This window comes from Oncorhynchus clarkii, chromosome 6, assembly GCF_045791955.1.
Source record: "Oncorhynchus clarkii lewisi isolate Uvic-CL-2024 chromosome 6, UVic_Ocla_1.0, whole genome shotgun sequence".
NCBI lineage: Eukaryota > Metazoa > Chordata > Actinopteri > Salmoniformes > Salmonidae > Oncorhynchus > Oncorhynchus clarkii.
Genome location: NC_092152.1, coordinates 66,519,976 through 66,546,187, shown reverse-complemented (window position 1 = coordinate 66,546,187; position 26,212 = coordinate 66,519,976). Strand labels below are relative to the sequence as shown.

The window sequence follows — 26,212 nt, the reverse complement described above, 5'->3', positions numbered from 1 at the left end:
GTCAACTCGGAGGCTGTTGGTTAGAGATAGAGTATGGCAGGCACACCACGGTCCCTTCAGCTGTCAGACCACATACGACTCCAGTGGATTCATGGATTTTTTTCATTGAAAAAAACAAACAAAAAACAACTGTTACCATGGCACAGCCATGCCTCTTACTTTCCTTTCCGTATCACACCACATGTGTGTAGGGTCACTGTCCGGAGGAAGGGAGAGGCATGTGAGGACTGTGACCCCAGTGCTGAATATGCCAGCATAAGGAAGTGTTTTCATGACATAAAAAAAATATTAACAGGGATAATTAGCAAGTCATTTGTTAACATAATTTCCTCCCTTATCTAGCAGCCACAAAAATATCATGTAATATTGGAATAGTCAAATCGAGAAACAATATAGGCCTATGCCTGGCCAATACAATATTTTTGTTTGCCTAGTCAATCCATTTGAATAGTGTTGCAAGTAGTCACTGACTTTGAATTAGTTGGCAGGGTAAAGGACTAGGAGGACTAACACTATTTGCAAGAGAAAATGTTGGCTACTCCTTATTTGTATATTGCTGGAATGCACCTGCTAGCCCAAAATTGCCAGAACAGTCAATGGCAAGTAGTGCATGTGGGCTTCATACTGTAGGCTTAGTCAATAGTATTTCAGTGAAGTCTTCATCCTCACTCACGGAGGTGCCAAGCTTGAAAGGCCAGATAGAACCCCTTGACAGGAACAGAGGAAGTGGAAACAGCTTGGGTCATGATGACTCACCCTCCACATACATTAACATGCTGGGAAAAGTCAGGTTGTTTGACAGGCAAGAGGGCTCAGGGCTCCACCACTTGTTCTCCTGGTTGCTATTGCACCATACAACAACACTGTGAGTGATGGGTAAACCACTAGCCTACATTCCTGACAAGACATCCAGCCATTGACTACTGAGGGGTGGAAACATGGCATTGTGGTGTGGACCAATGCCATGTCCACTGGTCCATGTGGCTAGCTGCAGCTTTTGACCACTGAGGAGCTACTAATCCGATGGGCAGGGGTAGTAGTAGATGTTTTTGGACAAATACGCTTTTGTGTTGGGTCTTTTAGCCGCAGTGCTGTATGGGCAATTGTCAAGGGAGGGATCTGAAATACCAAAGCATGATGTAGCTAGTAGGGCTGGGAATTGCCAGGGACCACACAATATGATACTTAGGTGCAGATACGATATGCATTCTGATTCTACACTGCAATTTTATTATGATTTCAGGTTCCAAACATATTGCTCACTATATGTCTGCTGCAGAGAGACGAGAGCATGAGAAAATAAGTTTTGATCAGTCAGGGAAATAAAAGTTCTGAAATCATGTTGGCTCACCATTTAAAAAAAATAAATAATTTAAAGATGGAAAACAAGCTATAAGATGAAAAATGCCAGAGTTTTGGCACAGGTACAGCTGACTGTCTCTAGCTGACGCTGCCTGCAGTAGCAAAATAAAACAATTGTAACTAGGGGTGTACGATATCAGCCGATATTAGCTAAAAATGCCAACATCGGTAGGGGCCTGGTGTCTAGTTTAATGCCAATGTTAAAAACCGATGTCAAAGCTGCCGTGCATACCTATAGTGGGGCAAAAAAGTATTTAGTCAGCCACCAATTGTGCAAGTTCTCCCACTTAAAAAGATGAGGCCTGTAATTTTTATCATAGGTACACTTCAACTATGACAGAAATTCACATTATAGGATTTTTAATGAATTTATTTGCAAATTATGGTGGAAAATAAGTATTTTGTCACCTACAAACAAGCAAGATTTCTGGCTCTCACAGACCTGTAACTTCTTCTTTAAGAGGCTCCTCTGTCCTCAACTCATTACCTGTATTAATGGCACCTGTTTAAACTTATCAGTATAAAAGACACCTGTCCACAACCTCAAACAGTCACACTCCAAACTCCACTATGGCCAAGACCAAAGAGCTGTCAAAGGACACCAGAAACAATATTGTAGACCTGCACCAGGCTGGGAAGACTGAATATGCAATAAGTAAGCAGCTTGGTTTGAATAAATCAACTGTGGGAGCAATTATTAGGAAATGGAAGACATACAAGACCACTGATAATCTCCCTCGATCTGGGGCTCCACGCAAGATCTCACCCCGTGGGGTCAAAATAATCACAAGAACGGTGAGCAAAAATCCCAGAACCACACGGGGGGACCTAGTGAATGACCTGCAGAGAGCTGGGACCAAAGTAACAAAGCCTACCATCAGTAACACACTACGCCACCAGGGACTCCAATCCTGCAGTGCCAGACGTGTCCCCCTGCTTAAGCCAGTACATGTCCAGGCCTGTCTGAAGTTTGCTAGAGAGCATTTGGATGATCCAGAAGAAGATTGGGAGAATGTCATATGGTCAGATGAAACCAAAATATAACTTTTTGGTAAAAACTCAACTCGCCGTGTTTGGAGGACAAAGAATGCTGAGTTGCATCCAAAGAACACCATACCTACTGTGAAGCATGGGGGTGGAAACATCATGCTTTGGGGCTGTTTTTCTGCAAGGGGACCAGGACGACTGATCCGTGTAAAGGAAAGAATGAATGGGGCCATGTATCGTGAGATTTTGAGTGAAAACCTCCTTCCATCAGCAAGGACATTGAAGATGAAACGTGGCTGGGTCTTTCAGCATGACAATGATCCCAAACACACCGCCCGGGCAACAAAGGAGTGGCTTCGTAAGAAGCATTTCAAGGTCCTGGAGTGGCCTAGCCAGTCTCCAGATCTCAACCCCATAGAAAATCTTTGGAGGGAGTTGAAAGTCCGTGTTGCCCAGCAACAGCCCCAAAACATCACTGCTCTAGAGGAGATCTGCATGGAGGAATGGGCCAAAATACCAGCAACAGTGTGTGAAAACCTTGTGAAGACTTACAGAAAACATTTGACCTCTGTTATATACCCTTTGTTGGCAATGACAAAGTATTGAGAAACTTTTGTTATTGACCAAATACTTATTTTCCACCATAATTTGCAAATAAATTCATTAAAAATCTTACAAATGTGATTTTCTGGATTTCTTTTCTCATTTTGTCTGTCATAGTTGAAGTGTACCTATGATGAAAATTACAGGCCTCATCTTTTTAAGTGGGAGAACTTGCACAATTGGTGGCTGACTAAATACTTTTTTGCCCCACTGTATATAACGTACATGTACATGACGTAATGACAAACGTAAAATGTTGCCTTACTCATGCAACACAGCATCCCTAACCTAGCCCACAATGTCTACTGTGTGGATCGAGCAGTGAACAAGTCGAGCAGTCATTTGAAAGAGTAAGAAAATTTCAGCGAGACAACTCAAAAAGGCGAAATCCATTAAAGCCAAGATAATGGGATTTATTGCCCTTGACAATCAACTGTTCTTTGTCGTGGGTGATGTTGGCTTTCGACGACTGGTCGAGCACCAGTACACACTACCAAGTGGGCTATTTTTCAGATGTTGCCCTACCGAAGTTACACATTGGTAGTGTCACAACATACATAACGACCTAAACGGCGTTCCAGTGTCAAAAAAGATACAGTAGCACTGTCAAAGCATTACAAAAAAAAAGTCTGCAAACAAGCAAACACCGGCCACGAACAATGTGTTTACAATACCGCGTTGGTAATAAAGCATAATTTGTTCGACCGCAACTTCTGGGATAGCTAGCTTTAGCTTGGTACCTAGCTAGTACTAATACAATCAGCCTGAAAACAATGACCTTGCCTTCAAAATAAAAAAGTGTCATTGACAGTGATGCAAATGAATGCAAATAGTAGATTTATGACACTTATTTTGAAGGCTAACTGCAAAGTCCACTATCGTGGCTAATCCTTATTGTGGCTAGCTTCACATACATGGGTCCAACCACAATCAATCAAATAAGAACTGTCTTATGAATTAGGGTTATTTTAGATGACACCTAGCTATATAATTAGCTAGCTAACTATAGCTACTGAAACAGATGTTGTTTGCTATGTTTTGGGGAAGAACACTGTTTACATCCATGAGTTAGCTAGCTTTTTTTTTTAATGACCAGCACTGTAGGTGCGCGAGACAACTTTACCAGCATCATAGCATACGTATTGACGAATCGTTGTGACATATGAAATACGAGTGATAGTGTAATCAATGTGTAATAATTACATAAAAAATGTATGAACATGTTAAATTGTGACATGCAGTCATATTCAGATCCTGATTGGTCAACAAGCTAATTTGACACATCACTTTTTTGACATGCAAAGACCCAAACGGTGTTCCATAGAAATCCTGGTTGAGAATGAAACAACTGAAGAAATTAACAACGAAACAGCACGGGAAGTAAGTGAAAGAAATAGTTTTAGATTATGTTTTACTGGTAACGGGGACATGCATAAATGCCAACAAAATAATGTTTTGCTCAGTGTGTGTTTGTGTTTGTAACCTTTATTTATGTAGGCAAGTCAGTTAAGAACAAATTCTTATTTACAATGACGGCCTACCCCAGGCCAATTGTGCGCCGCCCTATGGGACTCCTAATCACGGTCGGATGTGATAGAGCCTGGATTCGAACCAGGGACTGTAGTGACACCTCTTGCACTGAGATGCAGTGCCTTAGACCGCTGCGTTCGTGTGTGTTTTAACTATACTAGAATACTTAAAAGGTCACTTTTGGCAAAGGAAATATTGGATATCGGTGTCGGTCAAAAATGTCATATTCGTGCATCACTAATTGTAACTATGTATTTTTCCCCCATCATTAGTAGATAGGTACAATGTTCCTCCTCATTCCATGCATGTTTAGAAGAGGTTAATCTGAATTACTGTACAGGGTGTGGGGTCCATTGCTCATGTGATGCTAAAATAATTATGAAGCAGCTATTATGGCTCACACAGCACAATGTCTGCACATAATTCTAGGTTAGCCTACTGTGGAAAGTCACGTCAGAGGCCAAAGGTTATTGTGATGTGAAGGCATGTTTCTAGGTGCCGAGGGTTCAGCACAAAAGTATGGCTAGGCTAGGCTAGGCTAGGCTAGGCGCACACACACACACACACACACACCCACACACCTAAAAACATTGCGGTTTTGAGTGGATTTCTAAATTCTTGTCTTACTGCTCAACATCCACTTGAATATGATGCAGAGAGCAAAGAAACAAGAGGCAGGGCAAGTTAGTAGTTGTGTTTTAACAAGCATAGAGCCTACTGATAATGAAGTCAGAACTGAATGTGATGCTGCTTACAGCTCCCAGCTGAAAGAGATATCGCTGTGAAAGGAAAAGTGATTTGACACAGGAACACGATTTAAACGCAGGAACCATTTTCAGGTCAATGTTAGTTTACTGTTGTCTTTCAGGAAACTGATTGGCAAGTCAAAACACTAGTGGTAGATAAACCATGCACTGAAAAATGCCAGAAAAACAAACTGACAGGGAATGTAAGAACACAGTCATTATAGAAACACAAATGTTAGGCACCATGTAACAAGTCTCAGAATGAACAAACTAGCCAACCATGTCACAGTTTATCCGCAAAAGAAAGCAACAGAGGAAACGGTGCGTCAACAAACCAATGTGGTGAGTCTGATAAGCAATGACTGGTAGGTAGGTAGGTCCCTGTCAGTAAAACATCACCAATATTTAAGCTTGGCTACATGTTTCAGTTTCCTGAATTGTTGCTTGATGCCGTCTTCTGAGGGCCTAGGTCTAATGTGACTAGTACAGTGGTTCCCAAAGTTTTATAGTCCCCTAGCCCATCAAACATTCAACCTCCAGCTGCGTACCCCTTCTAGCACCAGGGTCAGCGCATTCAAAAATATTGTTTTTTGCCATCATTATAAGCCTGCCATGCATGCACAAAGTTTTTCGTCACAACCTGGCTCATGGGAAGTGACAAAGAGCTCAAATAACAATAATCAATGATTTTGCTCTTTATTTAACCATCTTACATATAAAACCTTATTTGTTCATCGAAAATTGTGAACAACTCACCACAGGTTAATGAGAAGGGTGTGCTTGAAAGGATGCACGTAACTCTAATGTTGGGTTGTATTGGAGAGAGTCTCAGTCTTAAATCATTTTCCACATAGAGTCTGTGCCTGTATTTGGTTTTCATGCTAGTTAGGGCTGAGAATCCACTCTCACATAGGTACGTGTTTGCAAAGGGCATCAGTGTCTTAACATTGCGATTTGCCAAGGCAGGATAATCTGGCAGAATAATTTCAATTTTCCCAGAACCGCTTGTTGCAATTTTGATGAGGCTCTCTTGTTCAGATATTGTAAGTGGACTGGAGGCAGGGCATGGAAAGGGATAACGAATCCAGTTGTTTGTCATCTGTTTCGGGAAAGTACCTGCGTAAATTGCGCACCCAACTCCCTCAGGTGCTTCGCTATATCACCTTTGACATTGTCCGTAAACTTGAATTAATTTGCACACAAAAAAAATAACCATACAGTGATGGAAAGACCTGTGTGTTGTCCTTGTTAATGTAGACAGAGAAGAGCTCCAACTTCTTAATCATACCCTCAATTTTGTCCGCACATTGAATATAGTTGCGGAGAGTCCCTGTAATCCTAGATTCAGATCATTCAGGCGAGAAAAAACATCCTCCAGATAGGCCAGTCGTGTGAGAAACGTCATCATGCAAGCGGTCAGACAAGTGAAAATTATGGTCAGTATAGAAATCTTTAAGCTCGTCTATCAATTCAAAAAAACGTGTCAATACTTAGCCCCTTGATAACCAGCGCACTTCTGTATGTTGTCAAAGTGTTACATGGTCGCTGCCCATATCATTGCATAGTGCAGAAAATACACGAGAGTTCAGGGGCCTTGATTTAACACAAGTTAACCATTTTCACTGTAGTGTCCAAAACGTCTTTCAAGCTGTCAGGCATTCCCTTGGCAGCAAGAGCCTCACCGTGGATGCTGCAGTGTACCCAAGTGGCGTCGGGAGCATCTGTTTGCATGCGCGTTACTGCTCCACTATGTCTCCCTATCATGCTTTTGCGCCATCAGTACAGATACCAATACATCTTGACCACCAAAATCCATTTGATGTCACAAAGCTGTCCAGTACTTTAAAAATATATTCTCCTGTTGTCCCGGTTTCCAGTGGTTTGCAGAAGAGGATGTCTTTCTTAATTGACCCCCACAAACGTAACGGACATATAGCAGGAGCTGTGCCAGGTCTGTTGACTCATCCAGTTGTAACGCATAGAATTCACTAGCTTGTATGCGAAGCAGTAGTTGTTGCAAAACATCTCCTGCCATGTCACTGATGCATTGTGAAACAGTGTTGTTTGATGAAGCATTGTCTGTGTTTTTTTTGCCTTTTCCCCCAGCCATATCCGTGGCAGCAGGAAGAATTAAGTCCTCCACAATAGTATGGGGCTTGCCTATCCTAGCCACTCAGTAGCTCACCATATAAGACGCTTCTAATTAAATGGTATCTGTTGCTTTTATACATGTCTTACTACTCGAAAGTCATCCTAATTCTCACTCAAACTCCAGTGGCTTATTTTTCAAATTTAGAAACAAAACATGCCAATGTCTGCGCATGAGTGAAGGTTTCATCTGAGTTGTGAGATAGTACTTCTGCACATATAACACAACACACTGTGGCTGAGGAAAGGCACTACTCCCAATCAATGTGGTTCTCATCATATTTGCACCTCTTTCGATGGTCCAATGTCCCTGTCTGTTGTTCGGTGCTTTCCCAGGTAAGGGGGCAGTAGCTCTTCGGCTGCATCAGATTCACAACTGTCAGTGTCAATGCTTGCTGGGCTAACAACAAATGTAGAATTACTGATGTTAGCATTGGATGTGCTCGTGGAAGCAACAGGTAGAGAGTAGAGCTGGTATGTGACTATATGGACGTGGGCCTTTCTAAATGAACTGTTTGAAAATGTGAAGAATATTATTATTTTATAAAAATAAAAAAAAGTGTTATTTAAATGTGAAACATTTTTATTTGGCGTACCCCTGACATTGCGCGTAAGTACCCCAGTTTGGGAATACCTGGATTAGTACATATTAAAGCAAGACGCCTAAAAATTGTACTAGAGAGAACAAATATGCCTGTTTCTAAAATTAATACAAATGCCTAGACACAAAAACCATTCAGCATCCATATTGCTGAGGTCCACAATACTGTCAACCAGGAAACCTATGACATTACAATAGCAGTGATATTACGTCGAAAGGTCTTTTTTTTCTTCTCTTTACTCCCTCCCATAAGATCCTGCCGGGTACATCACCGCCTGGTGCGGCAACTGCACCGCCCACAAACACAGGGCTATCCAAAGGGTGGTGCGGTCTGCACAACGCATCATCGGGGGCAAACTACCTGACCTCCAGGACACCTACAACACCCAATGTCACAGGAAGGTAACAAAAAGATCATCAAGAACAACCACCCGAGCCACTACCTGTTCACCCCGCTTCCATCCAGAAGGCGAGCTCAGTACAGGTGCATCAGAGCTGGGACAGAGAGAAGCTTCCATCTCAAGGCCATCAGATTGTTAAAAACAGCCACCACTAGCAGAGAGGCGGCTGCCTACCTACAGACTTGACATCATTGGCCACTTTTAAAAAAATGGAACAGTAGTCACTTTAATAATGCCACTAAGAATGTTTACATATTTTGCATTACTCATCTCATATGTATCCTTCACCATCTATTCTTTACTATCTATTGCATCATAGCCACTCTGTCACTTCTCATCCATATATTTTACACTTTAAAATTTTAATTTTATTGAATATCCGAAACATACAATATACTTGCAGTGAAGGCCCTCAACAACTACATCATACCAGTCATCCAACAGACTCCCATTCAGAGCGACACACAGAAGCATCCAGGGACAATGCCCTGGTCAAAGGCACATTGACAGATCTACCACCAGGCCAAAAAACGTGAACCCAAACCCTCCAAGATCCCCCCACAGCTCCCCAATAGCTGTCCCTCAACCACTCGAGACCCCTCCCATAGTCCACCCCCAAAGAAGAAAAATAAAAAATACAATTAATTCCATTCCCCCAGAACCCCCCAATGCACCAGCAACCAAGAGAATGAACTAAATAAAAGAAAAAGACAGAAAACAGCAAACAATGCAAATAAATAACTAAAATCATAACAGCAATACCAACTGTATATGTTTGTGTGCATGTCTGGCACTATTACATGTATGTGTGTGTTCGTGTATGAGTTTATTTGAATGCGAGTGTGTGTATATGCATGTGTACCTGCACGGCATCAGCCTCAGGCAAACCGGCATTAGTTGTAAAAACACTGCCCCTCAGTGTCTTTCAAACATAATAAAAAGTATGTTTTATTTTGACCATCATTCTATCTCCCGCACAGCAACAACACTCCCACTTTTCTTCGTTTCCACATACCAACCTATCCACAGATTGCGAGATGAAGATAAATACTTTTACTTTGAGTATTAGTCCGGCGCCGACAGAGATGGCCGCCTCGCTTCGCGTTCCTAGGAAACTGTAGTTTTTTAACGTGTTATTACTTACATTGGTACCCCAGGTCATCTTAGGTTTCATTACATACAGTCGAGAAGAGCAGCGTCAACTCACTATCAGTACGACCAAGAATATGACTTTCGCGAAGCAGATCCTGTGTTCTGCCTTTCACCCAGGACAACGGAATGGATCCCAGCTGGCGACCCCAAAAAACGACTTCGTAAAAGAGGGAAATGAAGCGGTCTTCTGGTCAGACTCCGGAGACGGGCACATCGCGCACCACTCCCTAGCATACTTCTCGCCAATGTCCAGTCTCTTGACAACAAGGTTGATGAAATCCGAGCAAGGGTAGCATTCCAGAGGGACATCAGAGACTGTAACGTTCTTTGCTTCACGGAAACATGGCTCACTCGAGAGATGCTATCGGAGTCGGTGCAGCCAGCTGGTTTCTCCACGCATCGCGCCGACAGAAACAAACATCTTTCTGGTAAGAAGAGGGGCGGGGGCGTATGCTTTATGGTTAACGAGACGTGGTGTGGTCACAACAACATACAGGAACTCAAGTCCTTCTGTTCACCTGATTTAGAATTCCTCACAATCAAATGTCGACCGCATTATCTACCAAGGGAATTCTCTTCGATTATAATCACAGCCGTATATATTCCCCCCCAAGCAGACACAGATGGCTCTGAACGAACTTTATTTGACTCTTTGCAAACTGGAATCCACATATCCTGAGGCTGCATTCATTGTAGCTGGGGATTTTAACAAGGCTAATCTGAAAACAAGACTCCCTAAATTGTATCAGCATATCGATTGCGCAACCAGGGCTGGTAAAACATTGGATCATTGCTATTCTAACTTCCGCGATGCATAATTTATATGTTTAGAGATAATGATTCAATAATTCTACCCTGAAACTTAACCATTACGGATTATAGTTATGTAGCATGTATAAGGAATAATTAAAGTATTAAACATAAGTCCAACTAGGTTGGACTGGGAGGGAGATAAATGTGTGTGCCTAGGAAAACACAGAACAATTAAACTGTGTTTGAACTGACCTGGCTAGAACTCTGAGAAACTTATGATAGGACAGGGAGTACTTCTCAAGGTTTCCCTAATCTCGGGGGTATGGAACTGTCGGCTGGGTAGTGATACAAAGTGATGAGAACTATGGAGAAGGATACAACTCACCTACTGTTTGTGTGTATGTATGTGCGTAGGATATCTACTGTTGGTGTGAAAGTATGTGCGTAATTAAGGAGCATGGTATAAAATGGATGTCTTTGTATAATGGACTTCAGAGTACCCTCGTGAATAAACATTTTGACTATTGTAAGCTGGGACTCTCGTCTGTTTCATTCAACCAGAATCTTACAAACTCTGGGTTGCAGAATGAGTAGATTATTGAAGTTTATGAATATTGATAATGAAATTCTCATAACAAAAATACCCTTTTCAAACATCTTTCCCATAAATACAGGTATTTTTAATCAACCAGCACATTTGAGTTCAGCCATAATATTTCAGGGGGTGAAATTGAAATTGTAGCCAGCTCTGCAATGCTTGTTTGAAGAGAGACACTTTGAAAAAAGTATCATTTTCAGTTATCAAAAATGAGACATGGCAATCTGCAAAGGCAAAAAGGCCATTTTAAAACAATGGATGATAATCTACTTGAGGACCATTTAGGATTCAACTAAAACTTTTGAATAAGTGAAGCTTTTAGAGGGAGGTTTAGTGCTTCTATATTTAATCATCTCAACCCACCCAATTCATATTCATTATATCATATTCATTATATAGATAGACACGTTTTATTTTGTCTGGTTTAGCATCCCAGATAAAGCAAGATATTTTTTGCTCATATGATTTGAAAAACAAAATCAGGAGTAGGCAGCGACATAAGTAAGTGAGTAAGCTGAGATATGATTAAGGAGTTAAATCAGGGCAATATTTCCATAAATAGATAGATATTTACCTCTCTGTGTTTTCAGGAGCTTGTCTATTTTTATACGTTTTCTATTGAAATTCATTGTGGAGAGCTTATTTATATATTTTGTGATATGAATACCAAGTATGTCTACTTCACCATCAGCCTATTTTATAGGTAAACTGCAGGGTACTGTAAAATACGTAATATTGTTCACTTATCATAATTAGCTTTTCTGTACTCTCTGGACCATAACCTATCTAGATCTTCAATGAGACATTGCAGGGATCTAGATTGCAGACTTAATATAAAACTTGAGTCATCAGCATACATGGAAACCTTTTTAAGCCTTGGATTTCTAATCCTCTAATGCTATTGTATCTGATTTGAATAGCTAGCATTTCGATGGCCATAACGAATAGATATGGTGACAGAGGACAACCTTGTTTCACTCCTCTTGACAATTCAAAACTCTGAGAAGTAGCCATTATTTACTATTTTACACCTGGAGTTTCAATACATAATTTTTTACCCATTTTATAAAAAGAGATTTACCAAAACTGAAAAAAAACAGGCATTTATAAATAAAATAAAAAATCCAGTCTTACTTTATCAAATGCCTTTTCAAAATCCACTATAAATACCAGGCCTGGTTTTATGATGTTCTATTATTTCTAGTAGTGGTCATATATTATCTTCAATGTATCGTCCAAGTAAACAACCTGTCTGATCAGGATGAACAATACCTGGTAAAACCCTTTTAATTCTGAGTGTTATGCATTTCGCTCGTATTTTTGCGTCACAACATTGAAGTGTAAGGCGCTTCCAGTTTTTTTTTTATATAGACAGGGTCTTTATATTTGACATCTGGGTCTTATTTTAATAAGAGAGAAATCAGACCTTCCTGCTGAGTACCTGACAGACTACCATTTCTATAGGAGTAGTTAAAACAATCAAAAAAGGCTTGACATACCTCCACCGGTATCCTATCAAGCCCTGGGGGTTTTCCAGACTGAAGGATTTATTGGCCTCAAAAAGTTATTCCTCTGTAATTTGTCATTCTGTACATTTGTTAATTTTCCATTTTTATATGATTTGGAAAGAATTCCTTACCGTAATTTTCATTCAGTGGGAGAGGATGAGACGGAGAAAAGAACATCTGCCTAAAATAATTAGCTTTCTCTTTTTAAAATATAAATTTGGAGAATCATAGATGACTCCGTCTTCAGTAACGGGTTTCTGCAAATGACCTTTGTTAGCATTCCTGTATTGGAGATTCAGGAAGGATTTTGTGCATTTTTCTCCATATTCATCCAGTTTCCTTCATTTTGTCATAGATTACATTAGATCGTTCTTGAATAAGTTCAAGTTCTTTTTCCTCTAACTTGTTTTGTATCTCTGTAGTATTGTTTTTATTGCGATCTACCTGTACTATTAGTTCATGGATTTCCCTTGTTAGTCTTGTCTCTTTAGCCAGAAACTTCCTTTTTATTATTGATGAATATTGAATTGAATGATCTCTGAAGGTACAGTGGGGCAAAAAGTATTTAATCAGCCACCAATTGTGCAAGTTCTCCCACTTAAAAAGATGAGAGGCCTGTAATTTTCATCATAGGTACACTTCAACTATGACAGACAAAATGAGAAAACATTTCCAGAAAATCACATTGTAGGATTTTTAATGAATTTATTTGCAAATTATGGTGGAAAATAAGTATTTGGTCACCTACAAACAAGCAAGATTTCTGGCTCTCACAGACCTGTAACAACTTCTTCAAGAGGCTCCTCTGTCCTCCACTCATTACCTGTATTAATGGCACCTGTTTGAACTTGTTATCAGTATAAAAGACACCTGTCCACAACCTCAAACAGTCACACTCCAACTATGGCCAAGACCAAAGAGCTGTCAAAGGACACCAGAAACAAAATTGTAGACCTGCACCAGGCTGGGAAGACTGAATCTGCAATAGGTAAGCAGCTTGGTTTGAAGAAATCAACTGTGGGAGCAATTGGAAGACATACAAGACCACTGATAATCTCCCTCGATCTGGGGCTCCACGCAAGATCTCACCCCGTGGGGTCAAAATGATCACAAGAACGGTGAGCAAAAATCCCAGAACCACACGGGGGGACCTAGTGAATGACCTGCAGAGAGCTGGGACCAAAGTAACAAAGACTACCATCAGTAACACACTACGCCGCCAGGGACTCCAATCCTGCAGTGCCAGACGTGTCCCCCTGCTTAAGCCAGTACATGTCCAGGCCCGTCTGAAGTTTGCTAGAGAGCGTTTGGATGATCCAGAAGAAGATTGGGAGAATGTCATATGGTCAGATGAAACCAAAATATAACTTTTTGGTAAAAACTCAACTCGTCGTGTTTGGTGGACAAAGAATGCTGAGTTGCATCCAAAGAACACCATTCCTACTGTGAAGCATGGGGGTGGAAACATCATGTTTTGGGGCTGTTTTTCTGCAAAGGGACCAGGACGACTGATCCGTGTAAAGGAAAGAATGAATGGGGCCATGTATCGTGAGATTGAGTGAAAACCTCCTTCCATCAGCAAGGGCATTGAAGATGAAACGTGGCTGGGTCTTTCAGCATGACAATGATCCCAAACACACCGCCCGGGCAACAAAGGAGTGGCTTCGTAAGAAGCATTTCAAGGTCCTGGAGTGGCCTAGCCAGTCTCCAGATCTCAACCCCATAGAAAATCTTTGGAGGGAGTTGAAAGACCGTGTTGCCCAGCAACAGCCCCAAAACATCACTGCTCTAGAGGAGATCTGCATGGAGGAATGGGCCAAAATACCAGCAAGTGTGTGAAAACCTTGTGAAGACTTACGGAAAACATTTGACCTCTGTTATATACCCTTTGTTGGCAATGACAAAGTATTGAGATAAACTTTTGTTATTGACCAAATACTTATTTTCCACCATAATTTGCAAATAAATTCATTAAAAATCCTACAATGTGATTTTCTGGATTTTTTAAATTATTTTTATTTTGTCTGTCATAGTTGAAGTGTACCTATGATGAAAATTACAGGCCTCATCTTTTTAAGTGGGAGAACTTGCACAATTGGTGGCTGACTAAATACTTTTTTACCCCACTGTACATTTAAAAAAGTATCCCAAACAATAAGGGGATTTGCTGAACCTATATTATACTGGAAAAATTCAGTTAAATTATTTTGTCTTAGTTAAAAATAAGTTGTCCTCCAGTATACTTTGATTACATTTCCAATATCCCCGCCCACGAGGAAAATCTATAGGAGTTATGTGAATGCCAATTAGATGATGATCCGATCGCATTCTGTCTCTTATTAAAACATTTTTAACCTTTGAAGCAAGAGAGAAAGAGACAAGAAAGTAGTCAAGACGACTAGCTTGATTAAATCTCCATGTATCTCACTAGGTCGGGGTTTTTTAGTCTCCAAATATCCGCTATTTCTAATGTGTCCAAAATATTTGTGACTTCTTTAAGGGCACGGTGATGATAGTTTGTAGAGTGATTACCTTTCCGGTGCATTGAGGTACTTAACACTGTTATAGTCTCCTAACATAATGATATACATATCTATTTTATATATTCTCATCCCATTCCTTTACTAGATTGTGTGTATTAGGTTGTTGTGGAATTTGTTAGATATTACCTGTTAGACACTGCTGCGCTGTCAGATCTAGAAGCATAAGCATGTCGATACACATGGTTAGCAGATGTTATTGCGAGTGTATGTGACCAATACATTTTGATTTCTGTGTTTTTCAACCTTTCAAACACACACACACAGCAAAGCACCCATTTCCTGTCATGACCCATTAATCTTACAGTGCAGGTTGGTGATGCACACCCTACTCTGTCTGCTCACCATGGGAAGGAACAAAACGGAAACAGCTCTGCCCATCATGTAACGGTGTTTACACTACTGTAGCACCACACACACACACACACACACACACACTACAACCAGCTGAGGGCGGGAGTGTCTTAATTGAAAGTTCCAACCCTACACGCACTACAGTAAGAGTATGATTAAATGCAGCTGTGGTTTAATCATGGCGTATTCAGAGACTTAAATTAGAGAAGCAAAAAAAACGATTGTCACATTTCCTCCTAAGGTGAAGAAATGTATTGCCTTGGGTATCAATTAGAGGTCGACCGATTATGATTTTTCAGCGTCGATACCGATACCGATTATTGGAGGTCCAAAAAAGCCAATACCGATTAAATCGGCCAATTTTTTTATCTGTAATAATGACAATTACAACAATACTGAATTAACACTTAATATAAAACATCAATAAAATCAATTTAGCCTCAAATAAATAATGAAACATGTTCAATTTGGTTTAAATAATGCAAAAACAAAGTGGAGAAGAAAGTAATATGTGCCATGTAAAAATGTGTGCCATGTAAAATATGTGACATGTAAAAAAGCTAACGTTTAAGTTCCTTGCTCAGAGAGAACATATGAAAGTTGGTGGTTCCTTTTAAACATGAGACTTCAATATTCCAAGGTAAGAGGTTTTAGGTTGTAGTTAATTTAGTATTTATAGGACTATTTCTCTCTATACCATTTGTATTTCATATACATTGGACTATTGGATGTTCTTATAGGCACTATAGTATTGCCAGTGTAACAGTATAGCTTCCATCCCATTAATTATAACATAATAACACACAGAAATACGAGCCTCTGGTAATTAATATGATCGAATCCGGAAACTATCATTTCAAAAACAAAACGTTTATTATTTCAGTGAAATACGGAACCGTTCGGTATTTTATCTAACAGGTGGCATCCCTAAGTCTACATATCCTTGTTACATTGCACAACCTTCAATGTATGTCATAATTACGTAAAATTCTAGCAAATTCGTTCGCAATGAGCCAGGCAGCCCAAACTGTTGCATATACCCTAACTCTGTGTGCAATGAACGCAAGAATGAACCTGGTTAATATTGCCTGCTAAATTGGATTAGTAGTTATAACTAGTGATTATGATTGATTGTTTTTTTATAAGATAAGTTTAATGTTAGCTAGCAATTTACCTTGGCTTTTACTGCATTCGTGTAACAGGCAGGCTACTCGTGGAGTGCAATGGTTAGAGCGTTGGACTAGTTAACTGAGCGGTTGCAAGATTGAAACCCCTGAGCTGACAAGGTGAAAATCTGTCGTTCTGCCCCTGAACAAGGAAGTTAACCCACAGTTCCTAGGCAGTCATTGAAAATAAGAATGTGTTCTTAACTGACTTGCCTAGTTAAATAAAAAGGTATAATATATATATATATATATATATATATATATATATATATATATATATATATATATATATTTTAATAATCGGAAATCGGTGCCCAAAAATTCCAATATCCTATTGTTATGAAAACTTGAAAATCGGCCCTAATTAAAAATCGGCCATACCGATTAAATCGGCCGACATCTAGTATCAATACTACGTCACCACTAGACAAACTTCCCTGAATTTCGTACATGGGGCCTATTTGTTTATAGCCTGAACATTAGGCTACACCGGAAACATGGAAAGGATGCCCTTGAACAGGGGGAATCCAATTAAGCAATCTCTGACCTTGGTTGACAATACACCAGACAAGAACACTAGCATTTTCACAAACTTGGAAAATGCACGGAAAATAAGAATGTTGACAAAGAGGGTGAGATGGGGGAGTGCTGGGGGGGAAAGAGAGAGCTGCCAGCAGAGTGCACTTTATCTGATTGGATGAGTCAAGGACAATCCTTTGTGGACACATACTGTATGAAGTGTGATACCAATGGAGAAAACAAGATCCAAAATTAGGCATATTTTGCCCCTGTTGACTTGTTTTGGAAAAGATTGGGCAGCCTTCTCTGTCAAGAGCTTTCAGGGGCAAATAGGGAAAAACTTGGGGCACAAAGCCCCTCTGACCCTGTGTATTTCTGACACTGACATTGCATATCTTGAATATGGTCAATATTTGCCTTTGTGAGTGTGAATATACTAGAATGCTGCTCTGCATGCTTCAAACTAACAAAATACAATATTAAGTGTTTATACACTGCTCAAAAAAATAAAAGGAACACTTAAACAACAATGTAACTCCAAGTCAATCACACTTCTGTGAAATCAAACTGTCCACTTAGGAAGCAACACTGATTGACAATAAATTGCACATGCTGTTGTGCAAATGGAATAGACAACAGGTGGAAATTATAGGCAATTAGCAAGACACCCCCAATAAAGGAGTGGTTCTGCAGGTGGTGACCACAGACCACTTCTCAGTTCCTATGCTTCTTGGCTGATGTTTTGGTCACTTTTGAATGCTGGCGGTGCTTTCACTCTAGTGGTAGCATGAGACGGAGTCTACAACCCACACAAGTGGCTCAGGAAGTGCAGCTCATCCAGGATGGCACATCAATGCGAGCTGTGGCAAGAAGGTTTGCTGTGTCTGTCAGCGTAGTGTCCAGAGCATGGCGGCGCTACCAGGAGACAGGCCAGTACATCAGGAGACGTGGAGGAGGCCTTAGGAGGGCAACAACCCAGCAGCAGGACCGCTACCTCCGCCTTTGTGCAAGGAGGAGCACTGCCAGAGCCCTGCAAAATGACCTCCAGCAGGCCACAAATGTGCATGTGTCTGCTCAAACGGTCAGAAATGAGGGTGGTAATGAGGGCCCGACGTCCACAGGTGGGGGTTGTGCTTACAGCCCAACACCGTGCAGGACGCTTGGCATTCGCCAGAGAACACCAAGAGTGGCAAATTCGCCACTGGTGCCCTGTGCTCTTCACAGATGAAAGCAGGTTCACACTGTGCACATGTGACAGACGTGACAGTCTGGAGACGCCATGGAGAACGTTCTGCTGCCTGCAACATCCTCCAGCATGACCGGTTTGGCGGTGGGTCAGTCATGGTGTGGGGTGGCATTTCTTTGGGGGGCCGCACAGCCCTCCATGTGCTCGCCAGAGGTAGCCTGACTGCCATTAGGTACCAAGATGAGATCCTCAGACCCCTTGTGAGACCATATGCTGGTGCGGTTGGCCCTGGGTTCCTCCTAATGAAAGACAATGCTAGACCTCATGTGGCTGGAGTGTGTCAGCAGTTCCTGCAAGAGGAAGGCATTGATGCTATGGACTGGCCCACCCGTTCCCAAGACCTGAATCCAATTGAGTACATTTGGGACATCATGTCAAATCAAATCAAATTTATTTATATAGCCCTTCGTACATCAGCTGAATGTCTCGCTCCATCCACCAACGCCACGTTGCACCACAGACTGTCCAGGAGTTGGCGGATGCTTTAGTCCAGGTCTGGGAGGAGATCCCTCAGGAGACCATCTGCCACCTCATCAGGAGCATGCCCAGGCGTTGTAGGGAGGTCATACAGGCACATGGAGGCCACACACACTGCTGAGCCTCATTTTGACTTGTTTTAAGGACATTACATCAAAGTTGGATCCGCCTGTAGTGTGGTTTTCCACTTTAATTTTGAGTGACTCCAAATCTAGACCTCCATGGGTTGATAAATTTGATTTCCATTGATAATTTGTGTGTGATTTTGTTGTCAGCACATTCAACTATGTAAAGAAAAAAGTATTTAATAGGTATATTTCATTCATTCAGATCTAGGATGTGTTATTTTAGTGTTCCCTTTATTTTTTTGAGCAGTGTATAACAATGTCAATTGTGGAAACTCATTGAAGTTCTTTGGACATGTGAGGGGAAATATAATCCAGGATTACATATTTTTCCCACAACCCCACATTCTGAAAGGCTTTGCTATGCCTCCCTAACAAGCCACTGTGCATTACCAAAGCACAGGACTCAGTGCAACGCCTGATGGCTCAAACACTTATTCTCCATATACAAGCAAGGCCTTTCGGCAGTCTCTCTCGGAGTCTTGCTGACATCTTATCTTCTCTTGGCAAATGCTGTCCAATACATTCAAATGTCAGGGGAAGTCACACGCCCCATATAATGTCTGTGTGAAACAGCAGAATGGGAGATAATGAAGCCGGTGTGTGTAGTGCCACAGCGCTAGTGAAAAGACTGCATCTCAACAAGTGAAAAGAATATGATCCGTTGGAACATAGGGATGTTCCTAGTCAATTAACATGGTTGCCTACTCTACTTCCTCCTTAGAAATTATGGCTTTTGGATCAGTACCAGCTAAAAAAAATTCTCTCAACAAGAACAGATTAGCCAGATCTCCTGCTTTCCCTCTATGAATAATTCATTTCCAACCCTGGAAACATATTTGAGTCAAAAGGGAAGAATCTGTTACCACAAACCCTAACAAATCATTAATATCCACCCATGATTTAAATGTGTACATGACACTGCAACAAAATTTCCCCATGGGGACAATAAAGTAAGTAAGTAATGAATCAAGCCTATGGTTTTAGGACATCTCGCATTCATTATTAATTTGCGTGTGGCATCTGGCATTGAATTATAGATAACATAATTTGCCTTTCCAGTAAAATGTATAAGATTATACACAGTGTACAAAACATTAGGAACACCTGCTCTTTACATGACATAGAATGACCAGGTGAATCTTGGTGAATGCTATGATCCCTTATTGATGTCACTTGTTAAATCCTCTTCAATCAGTGTAGATGAAGGGGAGGAGGATTGTGTACCACTCAGAGGGATTTAAGTGCCTTTGAGCAGGGTATGGCAGTAGGTGCAGGCACACCGGTTTGAATGTGTCAAGGGTTTTTCATCCTCAACCGTTTCCCGTGTGTATCAAGAATGGTCCACCACCCAAAGGCCTTCCAGTCAACTTGATAACTGTGGGAAGCATCCCTGTGGAATGCTTTCAACACCTTAGAGTCCATGCAACTCAATATTAGGAGGGTGTTCCTAATGTTTTGTACACTCAGTGTACAATGATCGGAGGCTCTGAGCATATAGCCTAAGCCTAGAGGACATTAATTGCTATAGTGGTGACCAAGTTAATCCCAAACTCTCCCTTTGAACACAAATCTGTGCTTTTAAAATTGCGTTTGGAGTGGACATTGGCGGACTTATCATCTTAGTTTATGAAAGAACATTGTCATGGTCCTCTTAGAGAACTGTTTCCTCAGTAAACATTTGATTTCCAGTCACAGAAGGCAGTGCTGGGTCTGGGTTATATCCTCTTTTCCACAGAAAGCAAACATCATGGTGAACCATCACAGACTCTAGGTGGCATCCTCTCCATTCACACTCTCAGTTGGCAGCAAAAACTCTTAAGGACGCACCAGGGAACATGTGCCTCACACAGAGCTCTGCTGCTGCTCTGTTTAGTTCTGCCATTAGTCTGACAGCCCTGACATCAAAATTACTATCTGACCCAACATTACATTGGGTGAACCAATTCAATGCTAAAGGCATGGTTTAAAGCATTATTCTTTACACCCTTCAAATGAACCGTGATCAGACACGGTAGGGTAGGTAAAACCTATTTGGCGTAACATTGAGTTGATTCACGAATCAAACCACATGAGAAGAGTCATCACCATAAGGACAGTTGAAGACAGGGAGGAAGGATGTACTTTTACAGTATTAGAATTTGAGCGTATGTCCCAGTCCCTTGTATGGATTGGAGTCATTACTGTACTAAAAGACAAATAGGAAAATGAAAGGTTCAAACTTGGCCATCATGAATAACATAAGTCAACAAACACCCATGATTAATGCAAATGAGTGGGAATATTAGCTCACCGAGGAGAGGCATGAAACATGGTTCATTCTACTTTATCAGCTAATGAGAGTTCAAGTGGAATCAAACAAAATAATTAATTAGGATGATAAATTATGCACTAGTAATTTCAATATGGGGATTTAACAACACAATAACAATTTATGAGGAGCAAATGAAATCCAAGTCCTGATAATTTAAGAAGCCCTTGCCATCTCTGAAACACTTAATCTGCAGTGGAATGTTTCTGTTTCCATCGTTGAACAAACAAACAAGACACCAGTTAGGAGTTGCAGGGGAGCTCAATGCTCAGGGGAACACAAGGCCCACAGCAGCTTCAGGCAGATCAATGACTCACTTTGTGTTCACACACACAAAAAAAACAGACCATCAGAGCAGGTTAAAAAAAAACAGACCCGGCATATATGTCTTTTATCCCATGGCAAACAGGTGAAAGAAATGAAAAATGCATTCGATGTCAGACAGATGAGGTGTATAGTCAACTCAGCGGAAGTCAGACCCAGATGGAGTGGGACCTTAACAGGGCGAAGAATAATTAAGTCAAACATTTGATGCCATGTTTATGAAATAGCCTACATGGGTCAGTAAAAGTCTATTCTAATGCACACTACTACATCACAGGGGACATCCTGTCTATATGTGTCATGTTTTCAGGAGGTCTGAGTGTTGAATGAATTCAAATCAGATTAGAATGATGAAAATACAGATCACTAACTACATGTAGCCTACCATATAAATCAAGTCATGTTTGCATCAGAGCCAGAGAGATCTAGCTAAGCTGTGTAAAATACAAAAAGAAAAAAGTCAGCGAGTGGGCATATCATGAGAATGACAATTGTAATTTACAGTGTCACAATGTGTGATTAGCCGTTTCATTTCTGTCGAAATAGCTAGAAAATTCTGTACATTAGCATGTAATCACTTTGCCAGCAAACATCTATACAAATGAACTTGCTACTAGACCAGGGGTTCCCAAACGTTTTCTGCACAAGACCCTAAATTGACACTAGAATATACAGAGGACCCCATTTGGAAAAAGTATACCCCCCAACGTTAGTGAATGCTGTGTGTTCATATTTACTCAATTTTAGGTCCTACCGGATGCCCAGAACTATGAAAGTACATTCTAATAGCGTAAGAGGTCTTAGTCGACACAAACAAGTTGTATTCTAAACCAAGTTGAAGACAAAAAAAGTTCTTAATTTGTTTGATAAGATCACTGTCTCAGGGTAACCCATTTCACGTTTGGGAACCACTGTAACATTACTAGACTCTCAGAACTAATAGTGCGTGACTGAAACTGCAGTGATGAGGACTAGTATGTTGATACTATATAACTTTTAGTAAACATTACATTCTATGTAGTTGAGAATGTCTTAAGAAAATTATCCATCACCGTTACATTCTTATTTCACTTCGGTGGACCTTTCGTAGGCTCTCTCGATATAGTCCTAGCGGAACCATAAATGTAAAAAATAAAAAACAGGAGCTGGACCCCTCCCAGCTAGGTAACGTTAACGCTGCTAGCCTAGCTCGCTTGCTACCATTTCCTCAATCCGATTAGCGAGCTAGCTAGCGATGAAACACTTTTCTTTCTGTATGAATCAGAATGCCCAAACTTACCTTTAATGGTCCATATGCCATTAAACAGCAAGAATTGAATCAAGACCATATCGATTAAATTCATTGTTAGTACATTGACACCGCGAATGCTTTACTGTTTCGATTTGCACTTCTTAAAGGCGCAGTCTGCGCTCTGTTTATGGCAGTACCTTCACAACCGCCTTTCACCGCTTGTCTCCAACCGCCTGACGTCAAGCGCAGGCAAGTACTAGTCCCTCCTACCTCACTAGCGCAACAAAACCTGTTTACTTTTATTTGATAGGGCCGCTTATATTTGTTGAAAACAATTAAAGTATAATAAATTCAACAGCGACAAGCCAAACCACTTTTCAATATCAAGTTAGCCTACACATTAATTTTATTTATTTATTAGTATCCCATTAGACAACGCCAATGGCGACAGCTAGTCTTTCGACATATAACGAAAGATACATTACAGACAAAATACTTGACAATTTGCATACATTTAAAAACATTAACATGTTTTGTGTGTGTGCAGCTATCAGTTGCACATACATGTTAGTACATTCAAGCAACAAGTATGTCACGTGGGGGAGAGGCGTTGTGCTGTGAGGTGTAGCTTTGTTTTTTGAAACCAGGTTTGCTGTTCACTTGCGTTATATAAGATGGAACGGATTTCCATGCACTCATGGCTTTGTATAATACAATATCATGTATTGACAATAATGCATTTGTCTTGGACAGAGTTTTAAAAATATCCCTGTACCCTGATTTAATGGAATATGATTTCAGTATTGAATACAGTACATCCCTACAGTAGATCCCACCGTGAAATGTCAATGTATATATGAATTGGGGGGAAACATTTTTAAAAATTCAAGGAAAAATCGATAGAGGTGTGTGGCCTCACATGCATTGGCACTGCTCAGAGACAGCTGTGTTGAATTCAATGTGACTTTGTTGAATGTGCCTGCATAACATGTCCTGGCTACCTACACCTGCCCTTGCTTGTTCTCTGCATTTGCCTCTGCGCTGATCGTCTTTATTGAGATTCTCTAAAAACAGCCACTTCCATACATCTACAACCAGAGGTGACTGTTTTATAACAGGTTAGGAGAATTTACACAGCAGGTTAGGAGAATTAACGTAGCAGGTTAGAATAATTAGATTAAGGATATGGTTAGGAAAGGGTTAGCGAAAACGCACTCCTTGTAACACCAACTATTGACTGCAAAAAAATGCGTCTCTTATTTCCCATAGACATACTGTACATCAGACATACAGCGTTGATCTTTTCACTGTGTAGCTTCTGCCACTGTGTGGCTAAAAAAAAGCCACTACACTGACTGAACTGGAAACCTCAACTTGTCAGTCTGCTGCTGCTACCAGATACAAGGTGATGAAGACCTACGCACCTCTTCCTTCCCTGTGCACGCACGCACACACATTTTGTGAAGGTATTACTTCAGCCATTAGAATTCTATTCATATAAAAATGAAAATAAATTAACAAGGCAACAGTAAATGTCATTCGCATGAATGATGCAGCACCCATGTAACATTTCAATATATATATATATATAAACAAAGTGCATATAAATGTAACAATTCAAAACAAATATAATCTGAACATAGACTATTGCACCATATCAAAGAAAAATAAATAACAATGTGCAACTGCAGCATCCCACTTAAAACATTAAACTGGACCCTCTTTTCTCTCTTCTTTATTGCCATGTTATAACCAGCAGCAGACAGCAATGCTGACCATATTTTGCTTTTGAGAGATTTGCATTTAGAAAGGAGGGAACGGATGTGGCTGCTATGCAGAGTCTCCCTGTCATGACTTCAGTAAGCCGTGGGTAGACAGAGGCCTTGTTCTTCCACCAGCTCAGAGGATCTGCAGATCTTTGGAGGGTCTCCTCCAAATAGGATCGGACCTCCGTTATCGCATTCCTTTTGCGCCTTTCCTTCCAGTTCTCTGCTGCCAATGACTGGAATGAATTGCAAAAATCACTGAAGCCTTCTTCTCCAACTTTAAGCATCAGCTGTCAGAGCAGCTTACCGATCACTGTACCTGTACACAGCCAATCTGTAAATAGCACACCCAACTACCTCATCCCCATATTGTTACTGATCCGCTTGCTCTTTTGCACCCCAGTATCTCTACTTGCACGTCATCATCTGCACATCGATCACTCCAGTGTTAATGCTAAATTATAATTATTTCACCTCTATGGCCTATTTATTGCCTTACCTCCTGTCATGGCTGTTGAAAGGAGAGGACCAAGGTGCAGCGTGGTGAGCATACATTTTCGTTTATTAATCAAAATGACGCAGAACAAAACAAATAACACTACAACCACAAACCACGATCCTCAAACGCTATGTGCCCTAAACCAAGTCAACTTCCCACAAAGACAGATGGAAAAAGAACTACCTAAGTATGGTTCTCAATCAGAGACAACGATAGACAGCTGCCTCTGATTGAGAACCACACCCGGCCAAACACAAAGAAATAGAGAACATAGAAATAAAGAAACTAGAATGCCCACCCTAGTCACACCCTGGCCTAACCAAAATAGAGAATAAAAGCCTCTTTATGGCCAGGGCGTGACACCTCCCTACTCTTCTACATTTGCACACTCTGTACATAGATTTTTCTATTGTGTTATTGACTGTACGTTTGTTTATGTGTAACTTTGTGATGTTGTTTTTGTCGCACTGCTTTGCTTTATCTTGGCCAGGTCGCAGTTGTAAATGAGAACTTGTTCTCAACTGGCCTACCTGGTTAAATAAAGGTGAAATAAAAATTTATAAAATGGCATCTGCTGAGGGATTCCTTCGTGCTGCATCCCCAGTTGCTCTTTCGTCAAACAACATCCAAACAGCAGACGTTTGTGGTACTACTGCTGGTGCTTCTGCTCCATCTGATCCCTCTTATTCCTGTTGCCCTGATGCCTGAGCCAGCTGACTGCTGGGGCTGTCCCTCCCTGCTGCTGAGGTTATTCTTTGAAGAACCTCATCAATCGCTCTGGCATCACTGAAAGCTAACTTCTTAAACCTGGGGTGAAGTGCAGTGGTTTCTGATAGCACGTGATTATATTCCATTCTGTGGAACTTTCTGTCCATTGATGAACGTAGGGTGTCCATCAACACTGTCACATGTCCTGTGGTTACATTTGCTTCTCTCTAGCGGCTGGCTGTGATTCGCTGCAGACCCTTACACAGGAGTATAATTTTTCAGGCTGTCACATAGCTGAAAAGAGAGAACAGTAACTTATTAGTTCAGGTTCATGTTTTGTCTACTGATACTACATTCTCATCTACTGCTCATATACATATATAATACTGGATTAAATAATGATGTAGTAATAACTGCTTACTGTACCTCTCTCCACTGATCTCCACAGTGACCTGCCAAAGGGTTCCAGGACTCTGCACACTGCCTCCACCACCTCCCATTCCTCTTGGGTCAGAGCATCAACAGGTGCACATCTCTACCCTGACAATGGCCAGGTT

The 26,212-nt window shown here is 40.9% G+C and overlaps 1 protein-coding gene across 1 annotated transcript in view; it reads right to left on the bottom strand.

Moving 5' to 3' along the window:
• Positions 1 to 22,917, bottom strand: part of LOC139411473 (disintegrin and metalloproteinase domain-containing protein 10-like) — a 116,116-nt gene extending 93,199 nt beyond the window's left edge. The window contains exon 1 of the mRNA XM_071157895.1: positions 22,731 to 22,917. Within this exon, the coding sequence (XP_071013996.1) occupies positions 22,731 to 22,794 (64 nt within the window). The 5' untranslated portion in view covers positions 22,795 to 22,917. The remainder of the gene's footprint in view (positions 1 to 22,730) is intronic.
• Between the last annotated feature and the right edge of the window lie 3,295 nt (positions 22,918 to 26,212).